Raw genomic sequence first — 24662 nt, 5'->3', positions numbered from 1 at the left:
TGTTTCAAATGTCAAAAAGGGGCCATTATGCTGCCCCCATTTGGCAGCCATTTTCCTACAGCTATCCCCGAGTTCTGTCAAACAGCCGGTGCCTGGCAAAATGTGCATGGCCTAAAGTCATTTGTGATATGTCGTATTTATCCAGTATTGCGTCTCCATGCTCAGAAGCTTGGTTTTATGTAGCAAACTCGGTCAAAAGGCCCAGATTGGACACTTACATTTCAGGCAGTTTCCTCCCTTCATGATGGAGTAGATGATCCCTTGAGGTCTCGTCCAGCCCTACATTTCTATGAATCTATGATATTTAATATTCAGTGGTTCCATAGGATACTGTGGAATCTCCCCTTTAACTTGTTCCCTTTATGGATCCCATCCCACTAACTTGGATGCCATCCTAGGAAGCAATGGGGCATCCCCTACAGCAGTTAATAGGGTGGGATCCGTAGTGAATCACCCATAGATTCATAGATTCCAAGCCCAGAAGGGACAACTGTGATCTAGGCTGACCTCCTGCATAGCCCAGGCTGGAGATCTGCCCCACAATAATCCCTGGAGCTGAGCTGTTAGACAAACATCCCACCTTGATTCAAAACTTGCCAGTGATGGAGAATCCACCCCGACCTTTGGGAAATTGTTCCAGTGGTGAATGATGCTCAGGGTGACCAAAGGATGTGATACTTATTCAATCCCTCACAACAGCCATTTCACTAAGGATTCAATCCAGGGCCGTGACAGGAGTCGGTGGAACGCGACCCGCCCCTCCAGTGAATCCCCATTGTGATCAATGGAATTGCTGAGTTGTTCTTGTTTTTTTTATAACAGCAGAAGGATTAGCGTGAATCGTCCCTTACCGCCAACACAGGGGCCTGGCCCCCTCCCTGCCTGCCTGGGTCTCTCTCCCACCACACGCGGTTGGAAAGGCCAGTTCCCTTTGACAAAAGGAACCTAGCTGGGGACTCACTCTCTGCACTGAAGACCATGGAGGTGCTTGCATTGCCATAGGCGTTTCTAGCTGAGCACACGTAGGTCCCTTCGTCCTCCAGCACCACCTCGCGGATCTCCACCTTCAGGCTGTTGTACGATGGCGTCACACTGAGCTTCTGGCCGGCCGAGCGGGAGCCACTGGTGGAAGCTACTAATTCCTCTCCTCTGTACAGGGCTAATGCGGACTGTGGATCGCTGTCTGTGGTGCACAGGATGATGCCCAGGTGCCTGTTCTGCGTCTCTAGCAGGGAGGTCATCTGGGGCCGTCTCGGTGGGACTGCAGGGTTAAAATGTTGTTGGCCGATATGTTATTTGACACATGATTGTTTACTAGATTAGGAGAAACCCTTGCAACGCTCTGCCCTCCTTCCCCAGCGCTCTGATGGGTCCTTCTGATGGCACCAGCAGCCAGGCTGTTGCTTCAGTGTCTTTCCTTGCTCAAACAGGCCTGGGCCAATACAGACAAGACAGGAATCTGGCCAGAATTGGAATCTGGAGCAACTGAAGGTCCCTGAACTGCCAGCCTCACTTTGATATGACAGACGGTATGTTCTGGGGTAGAACTTTGGGAGTTTAGATGATAACAATGGGCCAGACCCTCAGCTGGTGTCTATCCGTAGAGCTCTATTTCCTTCAGTGGAGCTACTCCGATTGACACTCATTCAGGAGCTGACCCAAGGATCTTGCATTTGTATGGAGCCTTGGATCTGGATAGAGTCCAGAGATTTAAACTCATACACAAGCTATGGGTAGGGAGCATGGCATCCACCTCTGAAATGCACACGCAGATGTGGGGTGGAACGTAGCAGCTGTTTTACAGTGCATAGCAACTCTACACTCATGTTAAGGGCAGGAAGCAAAAACAACGGTTTCTTCTTAAAACAGGGAGAAGTAACTGGCAGGATGAACAGCAGTTACCGCAAGCGGAATTTGAGCCTGGCACCAGAGTTAATACTTTTATGAAGAATGCCAGCCAGGGCCTGTTTTTACTGACCATGAATGGTCAGGATACTAGTTCTACTCTACATCTCACTGCAAGATGACAACTCCACTAGCACCATGCCAGTTTAGCACCCTGCTGTAGAATCTGGATTGTGAACTCAGCTAGAAGGTTGCTGGGTCCTGGAGGCTAGCTATTTCCCATCAGCTGCAGGACCAGGACGGTATTGCCAGATTGATCTGATTAACTGACTTGCATCTTACTTTAATAAAGGCTCTCAGGGCCAGATTCTGCTCTTAGACATGCTTGTGTAAATCTGGAGTCACTCCATTGATTCAGGGATCACTTTAGTTTCACAATGGGGCAGCTGAGGGCAGAACTTGGCCATTAGTGTGTGAATTGTGGCCTCCCCAAGATGTTCCTCCAGCTGATCTAAGGATTAGCCAGTTCCCTAATCACAAAGAATTCCCCCTTTTGCCTTATTCTGGGGGCTGTGGAAGGGAGGTCATACTTACACAGCACCCGCAGGGTGACAGCCGGAGAGGTGCTGCTGCCTCTCTTATTTTGGGCCTTACACTGGAAAGCGCCGGCATCCCTGCTGCTCGCACCTGGGAGGACCAGGGTGTTCTCTGAGGTCTCCTTCAGCCACCTGGTGTTCTTATACCAGGTGTAGCTGGTCCCTTCCTCTGCGCTTCGGGTGGCGACGCACGTCAGGGTGACTGCATCTCCTTCGCGCACTTCCGGGGAGGGACTGATCAACACTCTCGCCACTGAAAGAGGGAGGGAAGGAAACACAGTAAAGCAGGGGAGTGAAATCTTTGTCATGATAGGGCAGTGACCCAAGGTTTGTCCTCTGGGCCTCACATGAGCTGTGTGAGCCTGAGCAGCCTCCGTAGTCCCAGCTGGACACTGGCCCATGTTGCCAATCCAAATATATGCTTTGGTGCTCAGGGCTGTGTGAGTTCCGTGATGTACGGCGAGATGTAATGAAGCCAGGGACATGAAATCAAGCCTCTAGTCCAGCTGCTGAGTGGAGATCCAGCACCCTGCTCTTGTTTGGGTTTGCGTATACCGCAGTATTATGGGCTTGGGAAAGGGGATAGGCTGAGGTTCTTTATTGTTTGCTGTTCTTTTTTATTGTGTCCAGTTTGGGGGAGGGAGGGAGAGGAGGAATACAGGCCATTTATAAGACTGGCAGGATGGCTTTCAGCCTCTCCTACCACATTGGGATAGCTGGCCCAAAGGAGGAAGGAGGGTTGAAAAAATCCTGTAGAAACTGTTTTTCAACAGAAAAATTGCTTTTTTTTTTGGTAAAACAAAATATTCCACAAAAGAATTCTGGTTTCTGTGTGGAAAAAATGACTTTTTGTCACAAAACCCAAACACCGAAAACCAGAACAGATTTTGGCTTTTGGCTCAAAGCTGAAACACTGCAGTTTGGAAATACTGCTGCAGTGCTTCATGGGAGTTGTAGTTCAGGTGCATACTGCCTGCACTCTTCTCTATGGGCTGGGTTCCCTAGTCAAACTACATTTGCCATGATGCACTGCACCAGGGAGTCCCTTGATGCTCCTGTGGTGGCTTAACAAGAAGGAAGCCGTGGTGCATCATGGGAATTGTGGTTTGGCTGGGATTCGGTACTATAGAGGAGAAAGGGAATATGAGGACCCTAAACTACAATTCCCATGAAGTACCATCACTGCATTTCCAAATAGAAATATTTTTAATTTCCAGTTGAAATTTTTCTGTCAAAAATTTGGAATTTTCAATATTTTGCTAAGAAACCTAAAAATTTTGGAGAAAACTCAAAATTTCCAAAAAGGAAAAAAAACTCTGAAAAACATTTTCTGATTAGCTCTATTAGAGAGGCTCCTGGCTTCTCCAATCAAAGAAATAATTTCCTTCCAGAGAAAGCTTAAAAACAAAAAGACCTCATAAAGATACACTAGGTCTATATGAAACTTCACAGAACTTCAGCATCGGAACAACATGCTCTCTTCATCCTGAGCATCTGCATTACTAATCAGCTGTAGCTTCTTCAAGGCACAATCCAGAAGACGGGAGAAAAGTGAGTTGAAATCAGCAGTCCCTTAGCTGTCTATAGTTACAGCTGGTCAAAAAAAATTAACCAAAACATTTTCCCACTGCAAAAATGGGATTTGTCAAAAAGGATTTTTTTGTTTTTGTTGTTTGTTGTGGGAAAATGTCATTTTCAATGGAATTTTTCAGGCAGAAATTTCTAGGTGGAATTAACATTTTTCAGTTTGTTCTCATTGACATTTTTGTTTCATTTTGGTTTTCAAAAATCTAAAAATTACTTAAATTTTGAAACTACAGATTTTTTGGTTTTTCTTCTTTCTCATCATTCCCTCCCTCTCACTGAATCCAACTGGATGAGCAAACTGGCAAGGTTGTTTCTCTCCTCCAACCCTCCACTTTACTTTTCTTTTTTCCCTTTTGCCGCTCTGTAACTGGTCTGAAACAGGAGAAGATCTGAAAAGTCACTAAGTGGAAAAAGGAAAAACAAGTAAAAGAAAAGGTTTAGGGGGAGAGGGACCCCACTGGACATTATCCACATGATTTCACTGCTTAGCCAAAAGGGGCCAAAAGAAGGAAGAGAGATGAAATGTTTTGAAAAAATATGTAATGAAATTTTCTGAAAAAAATATGAAAAATGGGTCCAATTGTGCCACCAACTCTGAAACTTCAAAATGTTCAGTGAACTTGTTCTGTTTTGTCAGCCAGCTCTGCCTGTATCAGAACGTTAAATAGCATCTCGATAACTTCTTTATTGAGTGTAGGTCTGTGACTGGGTGTAACAGGCCCCCGGGTGATTTCTGGAGGAGTGTCAGGCATAACTGGTTACTCAGGCAGCTGAGGGGGGAGACAGGTGCTCATAAAGGAAGGAGCACAGAGCAGAAGAAGGGAGGAGACCCAGGTGAGAGATAGCTGAGAGTTTCCTTGGGCTAAAGGATGAGAGAAGCCTGGGAGCCAAAATCAGAGGGCCCAGAGCCAGGAGGAAACCTGGAGGCCAGGGGCAGTGAAGCTGGGGCCAGAGGCACATTGTCCTTAGAGGAGGTTGGGTGTTTCCTCTCTCTGGGAAGGGGCAGGGGAAGGCAGACTGAAGAAAGCTGCAGGAATGGAATTATTCCCTGTGGCAGGGCCTGGGAACAGGCTAAGGCACAGAGAGGCAGTCCTGAGTCGGCGTTCCAGCAGAGAAGGCGGCCCTGGGAGGACAGAGGGAGACGCCTGGGGACCAGCAGAGAGGCTATGCTAAGTGCAGGCTGCAGGGAAGGAGAATGGACCAGGGTTCCCCTCCCAGCCCTGAGGAAGGGGCGTACATGCTTCATGTCAGGACTGTTGAGCCCAGGATGGGGCTGAAGATGGAGCCTCGAGGACAAGCTGAGCAATAGCACCCGAGGGGGCCGAGGAATCTCTTGTGTTGGGAGACAATTTGGAATGTTTTGTTGTATGTTTGTTACTCAAGCTGGGGAGAGACGTAAAGCGAGCTGGGCAGTCATGAGACGAGGCAGACCACTGCTGTTGGCGAGGGGCGATAGATGAGGAGGGCCTGCTAGGCTGCACCTAGACATGAGGGTGCCCCAGCAGTCAGACGACCTTTCTGTAAGGCCTTAATCTAAGGATGGTGCAGATATGGCACAGTGAACAGTTGTGAAATGCTCCTCAAACGGAGTGATGAGAGAGACCCCATTGCCCAGGGTTTCCACTGTGAAGGTGGCAGAAGAATGTTGGTATTATTAAACATGATGCTCGGAGAAGGCATCATGCCCAAAAATCTGTCCAGGGGCCTGGGAGTCCCGACTGGTGGCAGCCCCTTACCCCGCGTGGTAATCACAAATCATTTACTCACTTTGGGCATGGAACAGCTTAGCAGCAGTCGCGTTCCCGTATGCGTTGCTTGCCGTGCACCGGTATCGGCCGTCGTCCTCCGGCAGCACGTTCTGGATCTCTAGTTTCAAGGAGTTGTGGGAAGCTGTGATGCTGAGCCGCTGGCTGGGGGCTGCGTGGGAGCTGGTGGTGGCGACGAGGGCCTCGTTGCGGTAAAGGGCTAGCACAGACAGGGGGTGGCTATCCACGGTGCAGTGAATGAGAGCCAGTTTTCCTTCCTGCGTCTCTTGGAACAAGGTGATGGCAAGGTCCCTAGGGGGATCTGTGCAGTGGAAGGGAGACAATGACAGAGCATTGGCGTTGTGATGAGCCATGTATTGAGGAACCCACGGGAGAGTTGGTGGGGGGCGGGAAGGGGGAATAACGACTGGTTTTATGATTAGAGCAAGAGGTTAAAAGGTGACAGCCAGATTAAAATCACCTAGCTTTAGAAAACAGAGGTGCCTGCTGGGTTTGAATAGCACCCGGGAGATTTTTGAAATATCATAATTTTGGGGTTCCTTTTATTCCTTCCAGTTTTTGAGTCACTGGAGCACACTCAGGTCACCTTTTCAAGCTTTTCTTCCCAGCTAGCAGTGCTAGAAACTTGCCCTTTAAAAAAAAAAAAAATAAAAGCTGAGATTTTTTTTTAACTTAATCCCTTGACTCCAGTAGTCAGGGCTTTATGAATACTGCCAAATCTCAGTGGCCTCACAGACACAGCACTTTCCTGGGTTTCCCAATACATCGTAACTCGGGTCTGGGGTTTCATTGCTACACTAATAACTGGGATGACACTCCCAACTCCAGGCCAGCACACAGCTGTTAGGTGGGAATGGCTTCTGGACATTGCAGGCCTGGGTGGGATACAGCCAGCACCCTACAGGTGAAAAGAGCTGTGGCCCAGATCCTCAGAGGCAACCAGGCACCTAACTCCCAGTGAAATCAATGGGAGTTGAGTGTAGGGTGGCCATATTTCTTAAAGTAAAAATGAGATGGCCTGGGGCTCACCTGAGCTGCCTCCCCATGTGCAGGGCTCACCAGAGCTGCTCTCCCCATGTGCCAGGGCTGGGGCTGACCCCCAGAGCTCCACACTGCCTGCGGCTGGGGTTGAGCCCCGGGGCAGCAGCCGCTGCTCTCCGCTCTGCCTTGCAGCTGGGGCAAATGCTCACTTTTGGCAAACAAGTAGGGATGTCCAGGACAGAGCTGAAAAAGGGGACTGTCCCGGCCAAAATGGGACATACGGTGACCCTAGTTTAGGTGCTTAAATACCTTTGAGAATCTGGGCCTGTGTCCCTTTCCCAGGGCCCTGACCATCCGTTTCCTCCAGAGGTGCTGGATCTTACTGTGACAGGGTCCAGTGGTTCTCAACCTATTTCCCACTGTGGACCATATATGTGGCCCATGATGTGTTATGTTGGCTGCATGCAATACTGCCTATATGGCCCTGAGGATGTTACATGGGCCGCAGCCAGGGCCGGCGCAACCCATTAGGCGACCTAGGCGGTCGTCTAGGGCTCTAACATTTGGGGAACCATGACCGCAGCGGCCGGACCTTCTGCCGCCTCTGTCGGAGGCAGCATTTCGGTGGTGGGAACTTCTGCCACCTAGGGTGGCAAAAAAGCTGGCGGCTCTCCTGGCCATAGCTCTGTGCTGATAGGACCACAGGTAGCCCATTGTCTGCAGGGTGAGAACCACTAGGGGAGACCCCAGCCTAGGTAAGGACTGGCTGGGAGGGAGACCAAACTCCGTGAAGGAGAGGCCTGGATGGGCGCAGCCACTGACTAAACATGCTGCCTGCAGAGTGACGCTGGGACTATCGGTTTGGATTTGCTAGCACTGATGCAGCTGCTGTTGCTGAGTGAGGCTGCTGCAGGTAATCTCTGTCGGTTGCACCTGACCGAGGAGACAGCTGTGGTTGTGAGCCAAGGAGCAATCCGGCCACATTTACCCAAGTACCAGAACTCCATTAATGCTGCAAGCCTTGCTGCATCAAACCTCCTGTGATCCCCTGGCAGATATTTCTGGGGCAGCTGATATTTCCTGGAGCAGGGACGGTTTCCCCAGTTTTTATTGACAAACATGTCAAGGCAAAACTCCCTAAATATTTATCTTCCCCAAACCTGCAAAACTGTGATTCCCCTTCCCCCCCTGCTGTTTTACTCAGAGGCTGTCGAACTGGGGGAGGGGCTGCTCTGCTATGTCCCTGAAAGTCTCCTCGGTTCACCTTTCTGTTTCCCTTTGCTCCTCCCATTCAGCTGCTCTGGTCTCCAGAGCCGGTCCTCAGTCTCTGAAGGCCAGGAGCTGTTTGCACTGAATGCACGTTTGCCACCTGCACACAACCATACATGCTGCATTCACTGCAGTAAACTGGATATCCTCCCTTACCCCCACTCAGCTGCTTCTGCTGGCGGTCTTTTTACTCTTGCAGGAGTTTGTGGTTTGTGGTTTGCTTTTGGGGTCAGGGGGGTTAAGTTTAGAGAATGGTTGTTAGGTGTATCTGCCTCTCGCACCCCCTCTCTAAACTCCCTTGTAAAACTCCCCTGTTCACTAGCTCCTCTGGTCACTTAGGAGCTGGCTTTTTAAACCCTTCTTCTTCCTGAGCAGCCCTGCCCCTCGCCTCTCCTCCCCCCCCGGCTCAGCACACAACCCCCCTTAAAAACCTTATGTCATAAACAGATAGCTAAGGGTTAACGTCTCTTTCACCTGGAAAGAAGTAATCTGAACCACCTGACCAGAGGACCAATCAGGAAACAAGACTTTTTCAAATCTGGGTGGAGGGGTTGTGTTGTCTTCTGCCTGACTCTTTCTCAGCTATGGGAAGGATTTTTCTATTTCCTGCTTTCTAATCTTCTGTTTCCAGTTGTAAGTACAAGAAGATCAGATAGGATTTATATGTTTTTTTGGTATTTACATGTCTATAGTTGCTGGAGCGCTTTGAATTGTATTCTTTTTGAATAAGGCTGTTTATTCAATATTCTTTTAAGCAATTGACCCTGTATTTGTCACCTTAATACAGAGAGACCATTTGTATGTATTTTTCTTTCTTTTTCTATAAAGCTTTCTTTTAAGATCTGTTGGAGTTTTTCTTTAGTGGGGAACTTCAGGGAATTGGGTCTGCAGCTCACCAGGGAATTGGTGGGAGGAAGAAGTCAGGGGGAGGTCTGTGTGTGTTAGATTTGCTAGCCTGATTTTGCATTCCCTCTGGGTGAAGAGGAAAGTGCTTTTGTTTCCAGGACTGAATTTACAGAGGGTGGACTCCCTCTGCTTAGATTCACGGAGTTTGCTTCTGTGTATCTCTCCAGGAGCACCTGGAGGGGGGGAAGGGAAAAGATTTTTTTCCCTTTGTTGTGAGACTCAAGGGTTTGGGTCTTGGGGTCCCCAGGGAAGGGTTTCGGGGAGACCAGAGTGCCCCAAAACACTCTAATTTTTTGGGTGGTGGCAGCAGTACCAGGTCCAAGCTGGTAACTAAGCTTGGAGGTTTTTCATGCTAACCCCCATATGTTGGACGCTAAGGTCCAAATCTGGGACTAGGTTATATGACACCTTAACTCTTTAAAAACCTCAGATCAAGGTGCCCTGCAGTAGTAGGTGTGAGTTTTGTGATACACTTACAGAACACGCTCAGGCTGATGGCCTGGGACATCTCACTTCCTTTGTCATTCTGCACCTTGCACAAATAATAGCCGGTGTCGCTGCTGGTGACTTTGTGAAACACCAGGGAGCGGGCCGTGCCTTCCTTGATCCACACGTTATTCTTGTACCAAGTGTAGCTGAGATCCTGGTTCTCCTCGCCGGGAATGGCGCACGTCAAAGTGACCATCTCACCTTCCTGTATCTCTGCAGAAGGGGTCACCGAGAGCACGGCAGCTGAAAGAGATGACAGCAGATTGAGTCATAGATATTAAGACTAGACGGGACCACCAGATCATCCAGGCTGACCTTCTGTATAGAAGAGGCCACTAAGCATCACTCAGCCACCCCCTAGCAAGTCCATCCACCAGAATTAGAAAAAAAGGTACAGCCCTTGGGATACTCAATTACTTTGTGCCACGGGCAGAGATTGAGGGGAAAGGAGATGTACCAGGGCTCCAGTCCCCTGCAGTGGCAGGAAACTGAGTATGTGAGATACGCCCACATGATCCTAGCAAATAACCTGTGCCCAGGATGAGGTGAAGCCAGATTTCAAAGGCGACCGATCCTCCAGCTTCAAGACATGAATGGGACACCTTCTGGGTTGAAGAAGACCGCCCCCTCCATCTCTCCGGGATGCAAGAGTGAATGGGGAGGAAGGCTGGGTTTGTGATTAAAGCACTGCACTAGAACTTGGGAATTTTGGGATTCAATTTCTACCACACTGGCAGACTTGCTGTGTTTGGGCCAGTCATTTAGTCACTCTGTGCCTCAGTTTCCCCATCTGTAAAACAGAGCTAGCAATACTTCCTTATCCCAAAGGGTAGATTCAGTAGTGCTTGTGAGGCACTTGGACATGAGGGTGATCAGTCGAGCTGAGTAGGAAACCATTTTCCCATCGTATAAAATAAATCAGAGACACTGAAAAATGTTCCTGTCCAGAAGTCGGACGAAAAGTCAAAATCTCAAATTTTTGTGAATGCAAAAAAAATTGGTTTGGGTCAATGGCATGTTTCAGTTTGATTTTGACCTTTTTTTCTTTAACTATTTTTTTAGGCAAAACTGACTAACATTTCTAAACAAAAAGTCATTTTGACTTGAAAAGTGGAAACATGCCAGTGCAAAAAATATCAAAACCAGCCAGCTTGACAATTTCAAAAAGTTTTCTGATCATTTTTTGAGTCGGGAGAGTCCTTGAAACTGACCCTGCTTTGCAAACTGTTTGGGTTTTGACAAATCAGCATTTTTAAAAAAAACATTCCTTGAAGAATTCCCAGCCCTCTCTAATGACAAATACTGAGGCAGACAGTCAGTTGCATTAGGGTGGAGGAACGTTATTGTTTTGCTGAAGCATCCACCTTTGGCCGTCCTGGCCTAGACGGAGGACTCGTTTCATTTCTTTACTGCACATGGTTCCCATGAAGCATTGGTGCTACAGTGGTACTGGCTGGTGATTCATCTAAGGCCCCTGCCCTCCATACTTACAAAAAACATAGAGAACAACTGCTTCCGCCACCCCGGTGCCGACGGAATTTTCCGCTTCACAGTGGTACAGGCCATAATCTTCACGAGCAACGCTCTGGAGAGTCAGAATCTGTTGGCTCTCCCCCAAGGCGGTCCCGCCCTTGTACCACTTGTAGGTGGTGACCTCGGGGAAGGTGCTGTTCACACTGCACATGAGAGACACAGCGTCGCCCACCCGGATGTTCTTTGTGGAGGGGTTGATTACCACTTTTGTGCCTTTTGGGGAATCTGCAGGGGAGTCAGAGGAAGAAAGGACATGCAATGAATGGAGGTGGCATCCAGTGGGCACCACCATAGCCAGGAGTCGCTGGCTGAGACTGAAGCCAGCGGTCCTGACTTAGGGAAGTCGGGTTAGCTCAGACGTGTTCGTCACTGTCTCCAGTCTGGTCTGTGCTGCTCATGACCCTCTGACAGCACTTCTATTTGTGGTCTCTTGGAAATGATGTTGGCATAAGTCCTGCATCTTGGCAGGGGGTTAGACTAGATGCTCTTATGGTCCCTTCTCACCCTGTGGTTCTAGGAGTCTGTATATCCAACAAATCCCTACAGGGCACAAGACCCCCCTGCCTCAGCTCGCCCCCTTGCCAGTGTCAGAGACCAAAGCCTGAGTGGGCAAAAGGACCTGAACCAGCTTCTCATCCTTAGAGATGGTTCTCTGCAGGTCAGGAAGCCAGATCCAGGACTTAGGACTGCTTCCTAACCACGTTCCCTGGGCAGCATAGCCTGGAGCTTCTCTGCTTTCAGGAAAGGAGGCAGCTCTGCAGGTAGAAGCTGGAAAGGTCTTGGCCCATGGTCAAGCTAATGACATGGGCAGGAGGTGGCTGCTGACATGAGCCTGTGAGCAGAAGAACAGGACATCATGGGTAGAGTTCTTGGGCTGAAAAGTGTGCGCGGGCAAGCGGTGCTGCGCTCCATGGAGCACTGGGGTTCTTTGACATACGAGGCGAGGAGATCTGGCTACCAGCTATCTCAGCGTCCCCATCGGGGCTGGGAGGAGAGTCCTGTTTGCCAGGCGGACGGTGGGTGGGGAGGAAGGGCTGAGCACACTGCACAGGGGCTATGCTGAGAGGAAAGTGGGGAGCTGTAATGAGCTGGTGGTGAGTAGAGAGAGAAGAGGTGATGTTAGAAGGGCAGTTGGCCTTAATGAGAAACGTTTCTGGGGCTAACAGTAGCACCACCAAGTGGTAAGAGGCAGTCGGTGGGGGGGGGGAGGGTCTGTAGCAGTGAGAGAAGTCGGTCCAGGAGAACGGGAGGAACTAGGAAACTGTTGGCCAGATGCAGCTTCCAGGAGACATCTGGAGTAACTGCACCAGGGATTGACACCAGCCCCTGGGATCTCTGGCCACTTTTACCCAGCTGGCTAGGTGCTGTCTTGTTTTAGGCTGCTGAGTCTGAGAATGTCGGCACAGCTGCTCCAGGGTGAGGGTCACAGACTGATTCTAAGGGGTAACATGTTCTGCATTTGTACAGCCCCTGTCTTCTCAGAGAGCTTTACAGATGATATTCACCAGGGTCCCCAGCCTGCCTTCCACTCCCGCGCTCTGCTAGCGAGAGCATGCAATGTCTAACTATGCAAGTTGTCAGACCTCTGCATCCTCTCACTCGCATCCACAATTAATTGCACCCAGCATCAAATCAACCAGAGGAGATTTTTTTCCCAAGTGTGGCTCTGTAAGACACAAGACCCAATTCGCTCCCCACAGGAATGCAGCTGCCTCTGGAGTGGAACAGGGCAGCTGCTGAAGCAGCACCCAGCACTGCCACAGAGCAGGATAGGGCTGCAAGGCAAGAAGAAGTCTTTGTTCAGTGAAAATCACAGAGAAGAATTTAGGGAAGCCAGACGTCCGTTGGAATCTGGCCATGAATTTCTGGCCAGGGGTCAGAGATCACATGGCAGAACTGGAAGCATTGTGGGCTGGAAAGACGTGACTTGGGCAATGCAGAAACAGAGGGTGTAGCTGCTGGTCCTCGCTCCAGTCAGCAAGGGCAGTGTTTGAAAAACAGCACTACTCACATTTCACCCTCAGAGCGATTTCCCCGGTTGCCTGCTTGGAGCCAACAGACACTTCACAGAACAGAATTTTGGAGTGGTCCTGCCACGACAAGGAGCTGACGAGGTTCTGCCGGCTGAGCACTCCAGTGGTGTCCAGTTGCACTGTCCCAGTCACGGTCGAGAGCACGGGATTGTAGCCCCTCCACTGCAGAGTGCTGCTATCGTATGGGCAGGCATATGGACTGGAGCAGGTGAAGTTCACTCTCATACTCTCCATAAGATCTTCTGGGGCAGCAATGGCCGGGCTGGTGGGGGCATCTAGGGATGGAAAGAACAGAGAGATTCTGGGGAATCTGCGATGGGATAATAGCGATTCCAGTTTATTCCTCCATCACGGCATGGTACCCTTGGACATTCATGGCAGCAGTGGGGATAGAACTCAGCTGCTGCACAAGCACTCGAGCTACAGGAGACTCACCCATGGCTGGCAGCACTACAGGGCCCATGACACACAGTGGAGTAGTTGTGCTTTTACATGCTCTGGCTAGCTCGTCTCCATACTCACCGGTAACCGTCACCATCACCCCACGCAGGTCTGACCACCGGTCGCCCTGGTTGATCTCGAACCTGAAGTTGTACTTGCCGCTGTCCTCGCTCCTCACGCCCCTCAGCAGCAGGGTGCAGTTGTGCCCGGCCAGGTCGCCCAGCAGCTCGGTCCGGCCCTGAAACCTGCCATCAACCTCGCTGGGAGTGGCCGAGTGGTAAACCACAATGCGCTGACTATCGTAATCCTTGTACCAGATGGCCACAATGCTGCCCATGGAGCTCACTGTGCTGGGGTAGCTGAAGGTGCAGGGTATCAGGATGCAGGAGTCCTTTACACTGTGCAGGCTTAGGGGGTAGGACACGCCCCATGAGCCAAAGGCTGGATTAGACAGAGGGGAACAGAGAGAGGGGGAGGGGAACAGACAGAGGGAGCAAGGCACAAGCAGAAACCTCAGTCAGGAGAGAGCTAATCTGCTGACTCCATCAGCAACATGCTTCTCTCCTCTCCGCCAGCCAGTGGGGCCTGGCTCCTGGGCAGAGCTCTCTTCCCTTCTGGACTTGCTACTGATCTCTCGTGTCTGTGTGTGGAGCCAGGGAGAGGGGGAAAGGGCTTGAGCATCTCACTTAGGCCCAGATTTTCAGAAGTGCCGACCAGATGCAATTCCCATTAAAGTCAATGAACCCAACTGGTCTCTGGGGTAACTCCATTCAAGTTGGTGGAGTCATCCCAGAGCAGAATTTGTCCTATTGTGAGCAGCTGATGCATGTCACCACTGTAAATTGGGTCCTCAATCTGGGCATCCAAAATCAGGGGCCATGCTGGAAATTTGGGCTGCTGGCTTAGTGCCTCAGTTTACCTGCGTGTAAAATGGGGATAATGCTGCACTGCCTGTGTTCTGTGTCCAAGGCATCACCAAAATACAAATAAATAATGTCACCTGCTGCCAAGGGATTGGCTAATTGGTTTTTGTACTGTGCCTTAGGACCAGTAAACACTCAGTGTCTGATCCTACGCCCACTCCTCCTGGTGTAAAACAGGAGCATGCACTGCCCTGGACGAATATACAAGGGTCGGTTAGAGATTGCTCTGAGCCTAGGAGAGAGAATCCTCCAGGCTCTGGGTAAGAACATAAGAACGACCAGACTGGGTCAGACCAGTGGTCCATCTAGCCCAGTATCCTGTCTGCCGACAGTGGCCAGTGCCAGGTATTCAGAGGGAATGAACAGAACAGGTAATCAAGTGACCCATCCCTGTCGCCCATTCCCAGCTTCTGGCAAACAGAGGGTAGTGACCCCTGGAGCATGGGGTTGAATCCCTGCCCATCTTGGCTAATAGCTACTGATGGACTTATCCTCCATGAATTTATCTAGTTCTTTTCTGACCCCTGCTTCACAACATCCCCTGGCAATGAGTTCCACAGGTTGACTGTGCGTTGTGTGAAGAAATACTTCCTTTTGTTTGTTTTAAACCTGCTGCTTATTAATGTCATTGGGTGACTCCTAGTTCTTGTGTTATGTGAAGGAGAAAACAACACTTCCTTATTCACTTTCTGCACATCAGTCATGATTGTATAGACCTCAGTCGTATCCCCCCTTAGTTGTCTCTTTTCCAAGCTGAACAGTCCCAGCCTTTTGAATCTCTCCTCATACGGAAGCTGTTCCATACCCCTAATCATTTTATTCCCCTTCTTTTGAACCTTTTCCTACTCTAATATAGGGTTTTTTTTAGATGGGCTGACCAGAACTGCATGCAGTATTCAAGGTGCAGGTGTACCATGGATTTATGTAGTGGCATTGTGATATTTTCTGTCTTCTTCTCTATCCCTTTTCTAATGGTACAAACCCTTTGCCATGCTGAAGGGAGGCAGTGGAGGGAATGTTGCATGCAGGCAGAAGCTAACAGAACACCACTGATGATTATTATTAGGGTTAAACATGGCACCGTACCTTGCAGGGCATGACTGGCCAGGAAGATAAGCTGAAATAAGATGGGCATGACAGCTCCCACTGGATAACGGTATGGGAGATCCTGGTGGAAGAGAAAAGAGGATCATCCAGTAAGCTCTTGCAGGATGGTTAGTCTTTATTATAAGTGTTTGGAAAAGGAAGCTGTGCTGGTGAAAGGAGCTGAGTCAAAGGCCCTGCAGGCTAGAGGCCTCTGTTTAACCAAAGATTTGGGGCAGGTTGAGTAGCAGTAGAGCAGACTTCCTCCATATTGACCTGCCAACATGCTGCAACCCAAAGCAGGGTGGAAGACGAGTGCAGTCTCCACAGCCCAGCGAGTCCTTGACTCCTCTGCTCGGACTGGTGGTTATCTACCTGCTAGGCATCGGGCCGGGACCCCACTCATCTCACCTGGATTATGCTGAGTGTCCATCAGATGAAAACAGCTTTTGGTTGCTACGGGATAAATTTCGCTCTCAACTGAACCAGTATCACGGTGGAACAACCCCACGGTTATTGGTGTTACTTGCTGACTCTTTGGTGTTACTCCGGATTCACACTGGTGCAGCTAGTGCACCTGATTCTGTTCAATAATGTGGTTGCTGCTGCGAAAACATGTACCTGGTGTCTCCATGGTTCAGGGACAGGGGCATGGGACATTGGGCTGAGCATCGCCTAGCTCCATGGCATTGTTAACCAGACACTTCTACAGAAGGTGTTGGTTGGAGACCCTATCTATCACTTACCTGCTGGTTGGAGATGATCCACTCTTGACTGGATAACCCACTAGTTCTGGGCAACCAATGAGAGACCTTAGACAAAACCACCATTCTGCTTGGCTTGTTTGGAAGCTCTGATGTCTCTGGGTTAAGGACTCCAGCTGTGGAACCATGTCCTGGCCCCACAGACTCAGACACTGAGAATATTTAGATCTTTTTATTTTTTTGGAAGGGGAAGGGATAAGAAGCCTGCTCCCCCGCAAGTCCCCAAAAAGTAAAAAACATCCCTTCAAATTCTTCACAATGTGGTAACCTACAGCTGATTGTGGGGAAAGAAAGAAAGCCCATAGCTGAGATTAAAAACTCCCAGATTAATAGGAAAATTTGCAAGCCAGTTTGGCAAGACTGGGCCCCAAATATCTTCTGCAAAGCGTGTGGGCACTGGGCACGCCTGTGTACAAGTGTAAATGCATTCCTGGCTCTTCCAGGAGTCATCTCTCTGCGTCCTCTGCCTGGGAGCAAGGGCACTTGGATTCAGCCAGGTGAGCCCAGCTCAGACCTACACAATGGCTTGATGGGGCAATGCAGAGTTTCTCATGTGATGTTTGGTAGCAGAAGGTCATGGGATGTCCTCGAGCTGGGCGCAAGCCCCACCATTCACATTAGGCCCCCTGTTTGGAGGCGTTCAGATCCAGAGTGTTGGTGCAGATTGCAACAACAGATGGGATTCAAGATCTGGATCCAAATTTCCCTGCAGCTCAGCTCCAGGATTCTGGTTTGGCCATGTGTAGAGATCGGATCCAGTCTGATTAAATGAGCATCCACCCCCAAAATGCCCTGGAGTGCAGGGGAGTGGCGATGGGCCCTTTGTGGAGATGAGGGGTATGGTGGACCTGACATAACCTCTCTGTGAATGAAGAGAAGCCTGAGAGTTTGGAAGGACACGGAGTTTAGACAGATGATAGTCACGGTGTATTCCATTGCAGAGAGATTTGAATAGCAGCCTCCTTGTGGATGAGAAGAGACCCACCCCTCGGTGTCAATCCAGTGTCATTCTAGAGTAGCCCCGTTGGAGTCAGTGGAGTTATTCCACCATGACACTGGCGAAGCCAGAGCAAAATTTTCCCCACAGTGGCCAGTTTTGATCTGATGGACGTTCAGCATAAGCTCGGTGAAACCACAGCATGGGCAGAAAGTGAAGGGCTATGTACTGGCCCTCTCCTGTTGCACATACTGTGGGGGTGGGATCCCCAGCTGTAAGCCCTTCTAGGCAGGAAGCATGCCATGGGGAAATGTCTGTGGTAGGGCGCTATCTGGGAGGCTGTGTATCAGTGACTCTCAGCCTGAGGCTCTAATATCAGTATTTGATATTAAAACGCTGTGTGATTTAATTAGTAACCAATCGACGCTATTAACCAATCAGGATGCTTTTACGATGTTATTAACCAGTGAAGTTATTAACTTACACTAAGCTATTAATTTCAGAGGGGCAGCCGTGTTAGTCTGTATCAGCAAAAAGAACAAGGAGTCCTTGTGGCACCTTAGGGACTAACACATTTATTTGGGCATGTTATTAACGTATTTGCTGTGAGAATAATAGATCCATAATATACACTATTTCCCTGTCATACTGTTTAAATATGACTAGCACTCTAGCAAACGAATCAGTGAATTCACACTACCGTTCTGGCAACGCTGAGCACTAATTTGGCTCTGGAACCACTGAGGTCAGAGTATCACTGGTGTATGTAGTTAGTCTGTCAAAAGAGCATCACCTAGTGCATGCAAGGAGAATAGCACCTGTTTTGTTACTCCTAAATTAGTAGGTCCCCATAGAAATGTAGGGGTGGAAGCAGGGCCGGCTCCAGGCACCAGCTTAGCAAGCAGATGCTTGGGGCTGCCATTTCAGAGAGGGGCGGCACATCCAGCTATTTGGCAGAGGGTCCCTCACTCCCGGTCAGAGCGAAGGACCTCCCTCTGAATTGCCGCGGATCGCGATCGTGGCTTTTTTTTTTCTTTTTTTTTTTTGGCTGCTTGGGGCGGCAAAACCCCTGGAGCTGGTCCTGGGTGGAAGGGGCCTAGAGAGCACAGTTGCCAACTTTGATGCAGTAAATAAGCACCTGACTTTCACAATATGCCAATAATCAAGCTAATACCATTTCAAAACAAGGCCAAAACAAGACAATCCCTAAAAACCTAACACTCTGTGTGACTAGATTCCCCCTGGTCTGCAGTGTGGAAATAGAGAAAGAACTGACAGGGATTTGAAGGGGTCATTGCATGACAGTCTCTGTTAGCAAGAGTCAGGCTAGCTGTAACCCTAATAACGCGAGACTTGTAGAAGCAAGGACTGTGTGAGGCGAGTGGGAAAGAACTGTGTGAGAAGTTGTTGCGATCTTGTGTCAATAAATATGGAATGTAGACTACAGTGAGATAAATAGAAGTGAGAAAATAGAAAGTGAGAAAAATAAGATGACCTATGTATAAACAAAATGCAGCTGTTGCTTATTATTGTATGTAACAAAAGGTATACATGCTGTAATTGTTTATCTGTAGAGAGACCTGCCAAGGAGGGGGGAACCCTGTGTCCTGGTGCACTCTCTCTCCCTCTTTGCAATTGCTGGAGAAATAAAGTATCTGACTTTGCTGCACCCAACCAGAAAGTGAGAACTGTGTTTTTCTCCAACAGCAGCCTGGGACTGTGTTGGGCCTGCTGTGCACCCCTGACTCTCTCCTTCCCTTGCCCTGCTTGCCAGGAGCTGATTTAAAAAAAAAAAAAGATGCTACAAGCCCAACAGGCTACAAGCTAAAAACAAGCCAACAAGCAACTCACAAGCCAATTAAGCCAAAAACAAGCCCGATTTCTGCGTTTTTTCGCAGGTTTGGCACGTCTGCTAGACAGGTCTAGTCCAGCCCCTTGGGCTGAGGCAGGACCCGGATGTTGTTAGAGGGAAGGATGTTCTAGCAGTTAAGTGAGTTAGTCTGACATGGAAGAGCTAGGTGCAAGTCCCTGCTTTGCCTCCCGTTTCCTGCGTGGTGGGGATAGACACAGAAAGGAGATGAGATGTTCAGAGGCTATGGTAATGGAAGCAGTATCAGTCCTGTAGCGAGATTAGTCTACACAGCCAATGGCCCCCTGTGGGCAGCTACCATCGAGTACCCTCCACTCTGGACCCTAGCAAAGACAGACCCCGAGATCGTCAGTGAAGGCTTTTATCTGTTGTGCAGGCTAACCACTTGCACGAACGTTTCTACCCAGTGCTTGAAAAATGCAGCTGGTCAAAAATGTTACCAATTTTCACTTTTTTTTTTCCTGGAAGATTTCCATGGGTTTTTTGTTTGTTTGTTTGTTTTTTGCAGGCCAGAAATTTCCAAAAATGTGACATTTTGATGAACAGTTTTGCAATAAATTTCACAATTGTTTTCCAACAGTGTCTGCATTTCCCAGCTATCTCCAGTATTCGAACTAGCAGTGCTTGGGTTGGGAAGAGCCCATTCCCATGATCACCTTGTTCTCCTGGGGCTCCCATCTAGAAAATGGTCCACTCTCTCCTGGATCTATAGCAAGCCTCAATGGAAGGTCCCCTCCAGCACATGGCATCCCACTGGGAACATGGGCTGTACGTTTGCCCAAACTTGGCTCCAAAGATATCTGGCAAATTACAGAACTAAAACAGGTTGGTGGTGTGCCAGAGAGCCTAAAATAACTGCTAAACTCTGGAGATTGCAAGCCTGCAGAGCCGAGAAGGAAGTTAATGGCCCCGTGTGTCTCTGCAGTGTCCCATCTGTTTCCTGGGGTCACTTTTCCACACATGGTTCCCCACTAAGTTTCGTTTCTCCTGCGCTCCTGCCCTGGTTTCACAGTTTCATTGTCACTGTGTGAAGTGATGGATCCTGGATCAGGTTTCTGAGGCACATCCCAGTCTCTCAGTAGTGAGAGAAGCCGTTTCTGACATTCAGATCTGGATGTGGGTTTGACCATCCCCAAGGTTCCGGGGTGTTTCGAGCTGGGGTTCTGGTTCTGACCCATCTCTAGTGTTGCTGGATGTGATCCAGGGGACAGGGCATTAGTCTGAGATGCAGGAGACCTGGGTCTACTCCTAGTTCTGCCAATAACGTTCTGTGTGACCCTGGACAATTCTCTTGGCCCCTGCTTTCTGCCCTTTCTTTAGTTTTATACCTAGTGCTTCTGTAGTGCTTTTCATCCAAAGCTCTAAAGGCGCTTTACAAAGAAGGTCAGTGCCAATATTCCCATTTTACAGATGGGGAAACTGAGGCACAGACTTGCCTGAGGTCACCCAGCAGACCAGCAACAGGACCGTGGGGTCTCCCGAGTTCCAAGCCAGGCTCTGTCCACTGGACTGCACAGCCTAAGATGATGAGCTCTCTGGGGCAGGGACTGTCTCTCAGTTTGTGTCTGTGCAGCACCTAGCACAATGGGCCCTGATCTGGGTTAGGGTGTCTCGCTGCTGCTGTGACATAATAGAGACTGGCCAATGCAAACCCACAGGTCCGAGCCTTATTCGTTACTGCTGAGACCCATCCTACTGCAACTAAAACCTTCCCTGAGACTGGGGCTCTCCTGCCCTAAGGAAATGCTGTACCCATTCAGGATCTGTCCTGTTGTCTCCAACCCCCGTGAACTCAGCAGCTCCTCGGACACAGAGCAGAAAAGGGACAGATGGGCAATCACCGACTATGAACGTCAGCGGAGCCACCAGCAATGTCGTTCAGCTAACTGCTGGATGTTCAGCCAGAGCCAGTTCATGAGACCCATGAGGCGTCCCCAGCTGCTGCAGGGAACTGCTGATTTGATAGGTGGAGCTCTTCTCTCTGGCCAAGCTCAGGGCGCTGCTAGCAGTTGCGATGCTGCTGGAGGTGCAGTGGTTGGAGAGGTTGTGAAACCTCGGTTTCCCTGATCTCTTGTGGCCATTACAGGTCACAGGGCATGTTCACCAGTAAAGTCCTGGTGATCTGACCACGTTCTAGTGTGAGATCATGGCTACAGGGCTGGGCACGGAGTAAGAAGGAGGGCTAGTTGGAAACGTCCTGTCAAAATTGGGTTTTGATGGAAAATTGGGGTTTTCAACTAAACAGACTGGGTGGGGCGGCGAAAGTGTGTGTGTGTTGTGGTGGGGGTCTGCTTTCCAGGGAAAACTAAAAAACTGGGCTCTGGAAAAACATCCATTTTGGAAATGCTGTCGCAGTGCATCCTGGGGGTTGTAGTTCAGGTGCCTCGCTTCCCCATTCACCTCTATGGGATGGGTTCCCCAGCTGGACTACGTCTGCCATGATGCATCACTATGGCCCTGGAGCCCCCGGGGAGGTGAGTACTAGTGACACGCTCCCAGGCAGCCCATTCCTTCGAGAGAGGGGGCGCTGCCGGTTCTCAGTCTCATGCCTGACCCAGTCGTGGCTTGAGCATCCAGTCTCCAAGCTGCTCTGTGGTTTACGAGGCAATGACTAGCCAGTGGTCTCCTTGGTCACACTGAGGACCTGACCCAAAGCGCAGCGAAGTCATTGGAAAGACCCCCTGCCCTAGTGCCTTCAATGGGCTCTAGACAGGACCCTGAGCTGGGACAGCTCCCCTCCTGCTGACCAAGTAAAGGGCTCCCCAGGGGAGAACAGCAGGGAGGTGCAAACCATATCTACAGTCGCCCAAAGACTGGCTTCCTAAAGGTGGCAGATACTCAGGCCATTTGAAAATTGTCCATTGCCCATCCCTGCAGCAGGGAGTCCCACAGGTTAGTCACACCTTGCATATGGAAGTTGGATGGCAGATGCCCTCTCGGCTGATGCACCTGGTGTTGAACCTGGAACCTCGAGCTAAAAAGCATGAGCTAAAGGTTAAGACGGTGCAGTCACTCTTCACCTCTAGCTATTGGCATGGGGGAGGCACGTGTAACACACACTCCTCGGTGGATTACAGCAAATCAGTTTCATTGCCTTTTAAATTCACGGCGGATGATTGGACAAGAGGGAGCTTGTGGTCTCACTGTCCAGCTGGCCAAGCAGTGCCCTCAACAATGCAACAAAGAGACAACCTGGGTTTTTTTGGAAGAGGGCAGAAGGATGAGTCTGATTTTCGGCAGGATCCTATATTGAGTCACAGAGGAAGACCCATCTCCTCCCTTCCCCATCTGGGGACTTTTCCTCTCCATGATCCTGGCAAAGATGCCCAGTGGGCCTGTCATAGGATGCACATAGATCAGGGGTGGGCAAACTATGGCCTGCGGAATTTGGATCCGGCCTGCGGGATTGCCAGCCCCATGGTGCAGTGGGGCTAGGACAGGCTCCCTGCCTCCCTGCCCTGGCCCCGCGCCACTGCCAGAAGCAGCCGCACCACGTCTCCGCAGCCCCTGGGGCAGAGGAGGGCAGAGGGCCCCATGTGCTTCACTCACCAGCAGGCACCACCCCCACAGCTCCCATTGGCCAGGAACGGGGAACTGCTGCCAATGGGAGCTTCGGAGGAGGTACCTGCAGGTGAGGGCAGCGTGCGGAGCTCTCTGTGCCATGCCCCCACCCTCCAGGGGCCACAGGGACATGATGCTGGCTGCTTCCGGGAGCGGCGCGGGGCCAGGGCAGGCAGGGAGCCTGCCTCAACCCTGCTGTGTGCTGCTGCCACCCCAGAGCTGCTCAAGGTAAGCGGCGCTGGGCCGGAGCCCACACCCCAAATACCTCCTGCACCCTGTACCCCAATCCTCTACTGCACCCCTCCTTTATCCCAACCCCCCTGTCCTGAGCCCCCTCCCACACTCCGCATCCCTCCCTGCACCAACCCCCTGCCCTGAGCCCCCTCCCACACCTCTCCCTGCACCCCAACCCCCTGTCCTGAGCCCCCTCCCACACTCCGCACCCCTCCCTGCACCAACCCCCTGCCCTGAGCTCCCTGCCACACCTCTCCCTGCACCCCAACCCCCTGTCCTGAGTCCTCTCCTGGGCCCCGCACTCCTCCCACACCCCAATCCCCTGCCCCAGCCCTACATTCATGGCCCTGCATGCAATTTCCTCACCCAGATGTGGCCCTCGGGCCAAAAAGTTTGCTCACCCCTGACCTAGACCTTTCTGACTGCAGAGGCAGCCAGTGTATCTGGGTGCCAGGGGACACGCTCCGCTCTAGAGAAGGTGGCACCCAGCTGCTTAATCTCTTGCCCTAGGCTCTACTCCTGTGCCTGGAGTCATTTGCTCTACAAGCTCTCCAGAAGATGAGCAGCTTCCTGCCCCATACAAAGCCAATAGGTAACCAGACTCTTCCCACTCGCCTGGCTACATCCAACGCCATCCTCACTGAGCCACACCCTGGGGGGGTTGTGGGCTCCCCACCGACCTTCCTGGGTCCCACCAGTGTGCTGTAGTCCTGCAGGTGTCTGCGTGGGGTGGGGTCCCTTACCCGCCCCAAATGTCTGCCTCAGTCTGCCCCACTCCTTTGCATCCTTTCCAGAGGCCTGTGTCATCTAACCACAATCTCATGTCTTATCAACACCTTTCTTTGGCTCTGGCTCCAGACTGGAATGCCACATCTGGTTACGTTCCCTGGTGGGGCAGGAGGGGGTCGTTTGGGTTTGAACCCCTGCTCTGATCCCAGTCCTGGGGTTTTGGTTCTGGATCAGGTCTGGGAGCCTGCTTCCTGGGTCTGGGTTGGGTGGGAGGTGGAAATCACATCGTGTTTGAGTTCTGCACCAGCAGATCCAAACCTGAACCTGCGCCACATCCAGATGCGAATGCCATCCCCTCCGCTCAGTTCTGGATGGGATCCGTATTGTCCTGGAATCTATGTATCTCCCCCGGCAGGTAGGTACCAGTCAGCATTCAACTTGTGCAAGATGGCCACCTTGCATTTTAAACCCCCTTTACCCAGGCAACCAGCCCCGAGATCCAGGTGTGTCCCCAGCTACATCCTCCCCAGCCAGGGGTCTCAGGCATGGCCTGAATGTTACCTTCTCATGGAATGGTCCCCAGGAGAGAGCTGCTCCCTTAGGAAATCCCCAACCAGAGGACCAGAGCCCTGGACCTAGGCGATGGCGTCTGCCCACGCTGACTCCAGGAGAGCTAATTAATCCCAGGGCTGGAGAAGAATCCAGGAGAGCGTGTCACTTCTGCTTGCTGGGTTTGTAATGACTCTGGTTTGGGGAAGTAGCTGATGCCGTCAGCTGTTTTGTTATTTTCGCCCTTTGCATATTTAGCAATATTTTAATGCAGGGATCGGGATGGTACCAGTGTGACGGCCTTGGCAAGCGCCCAACCTCCCCTTGGCCACAGCAGGGCTTGCATGGCTCCAGACTGGCCCCGCTGTGCCCAGAGGAGATTGAGCAGAGGCAGTTCCAGCTTCCAGGCTGGAGGGGTGGTGTGTGAACTGGCCGTGTGGCACATGCCAAATTTCTTGGTCTTCCTAACGAAGCCATCACTATCTGAGCATCACGCACTTCAGTGGATTTAACCTCATAACCCCCCTGGGAGGTAGGGCACTGCTATTCCTCCCATTGTACAGAGG

At 50.7% G+C, this 24662-nt stretch overlaps 1 protein-coding gene across 1 annotated transcript in view; it reads right to left on the bottom strand.

Annotated features, from left to right (window-relative positions):
• The window catches only part of SIGLEC1 (sialic acid binding Ig like lectin 1), a 46000-nt gene extending 21818 nt beyond the window's left edge, over nt 1-24182 (bottom strand). Inside the window, exons 1-9 of the mRNA XM_030565500.1 lie at nt 24109-24182; nt 15456-15537; nt 13528-13887; nt 12984-13280; nt 10931-11197; nt 9428-9682; nt 5796-6095; nt 2440-2694; nt 962-1261 (exon numbers count right to left, since the gene is read on the bottom strand). Coding sequence (XP_030421360.1) covers nt 962-1261; nt 2440-2694; nt 5796-6095; nt 9428-9682; nt 10931-11197; nt 12984-13280; nt 13528-13887; nt 15456-15504 — 2083 coding nt within the window. The 5' untranslated portion in view covers nt 15505-15537; nt 24109-24182. The remainder of the gene's footprint in view (nt 1-961; nt 1262-2439; nt 2695-5795; nt 6096-9427; nt 9683-10930; nt 11198-12983; nt 13281-13527; nt 13888-15455; nt 15538-24108) is intronic.
• Between the last annotated feature and the right edge of the window lie 480 nt (nt 24183-24662).

Source organism: Gopherus evgoodei, chromosome 5 (genome assembly GCF_007399415.2).
Source record: "Gopherus evgoodei ecotype Sinaloan lineage chromosome 5, rGopEvg1_v1.p, whole genome shotgun sequence".
Lineage (NCBI taxonomy): Eukaryota > Metazoa > Chordata > Testudines > Testudinidae > Gopherus > Gopherus evgoodei.
The sequence above is the reverse complement of the archived record's forward strand: the minus strand, read 5'-3'. Positions and strand labels throughout refer to the sequence as shown.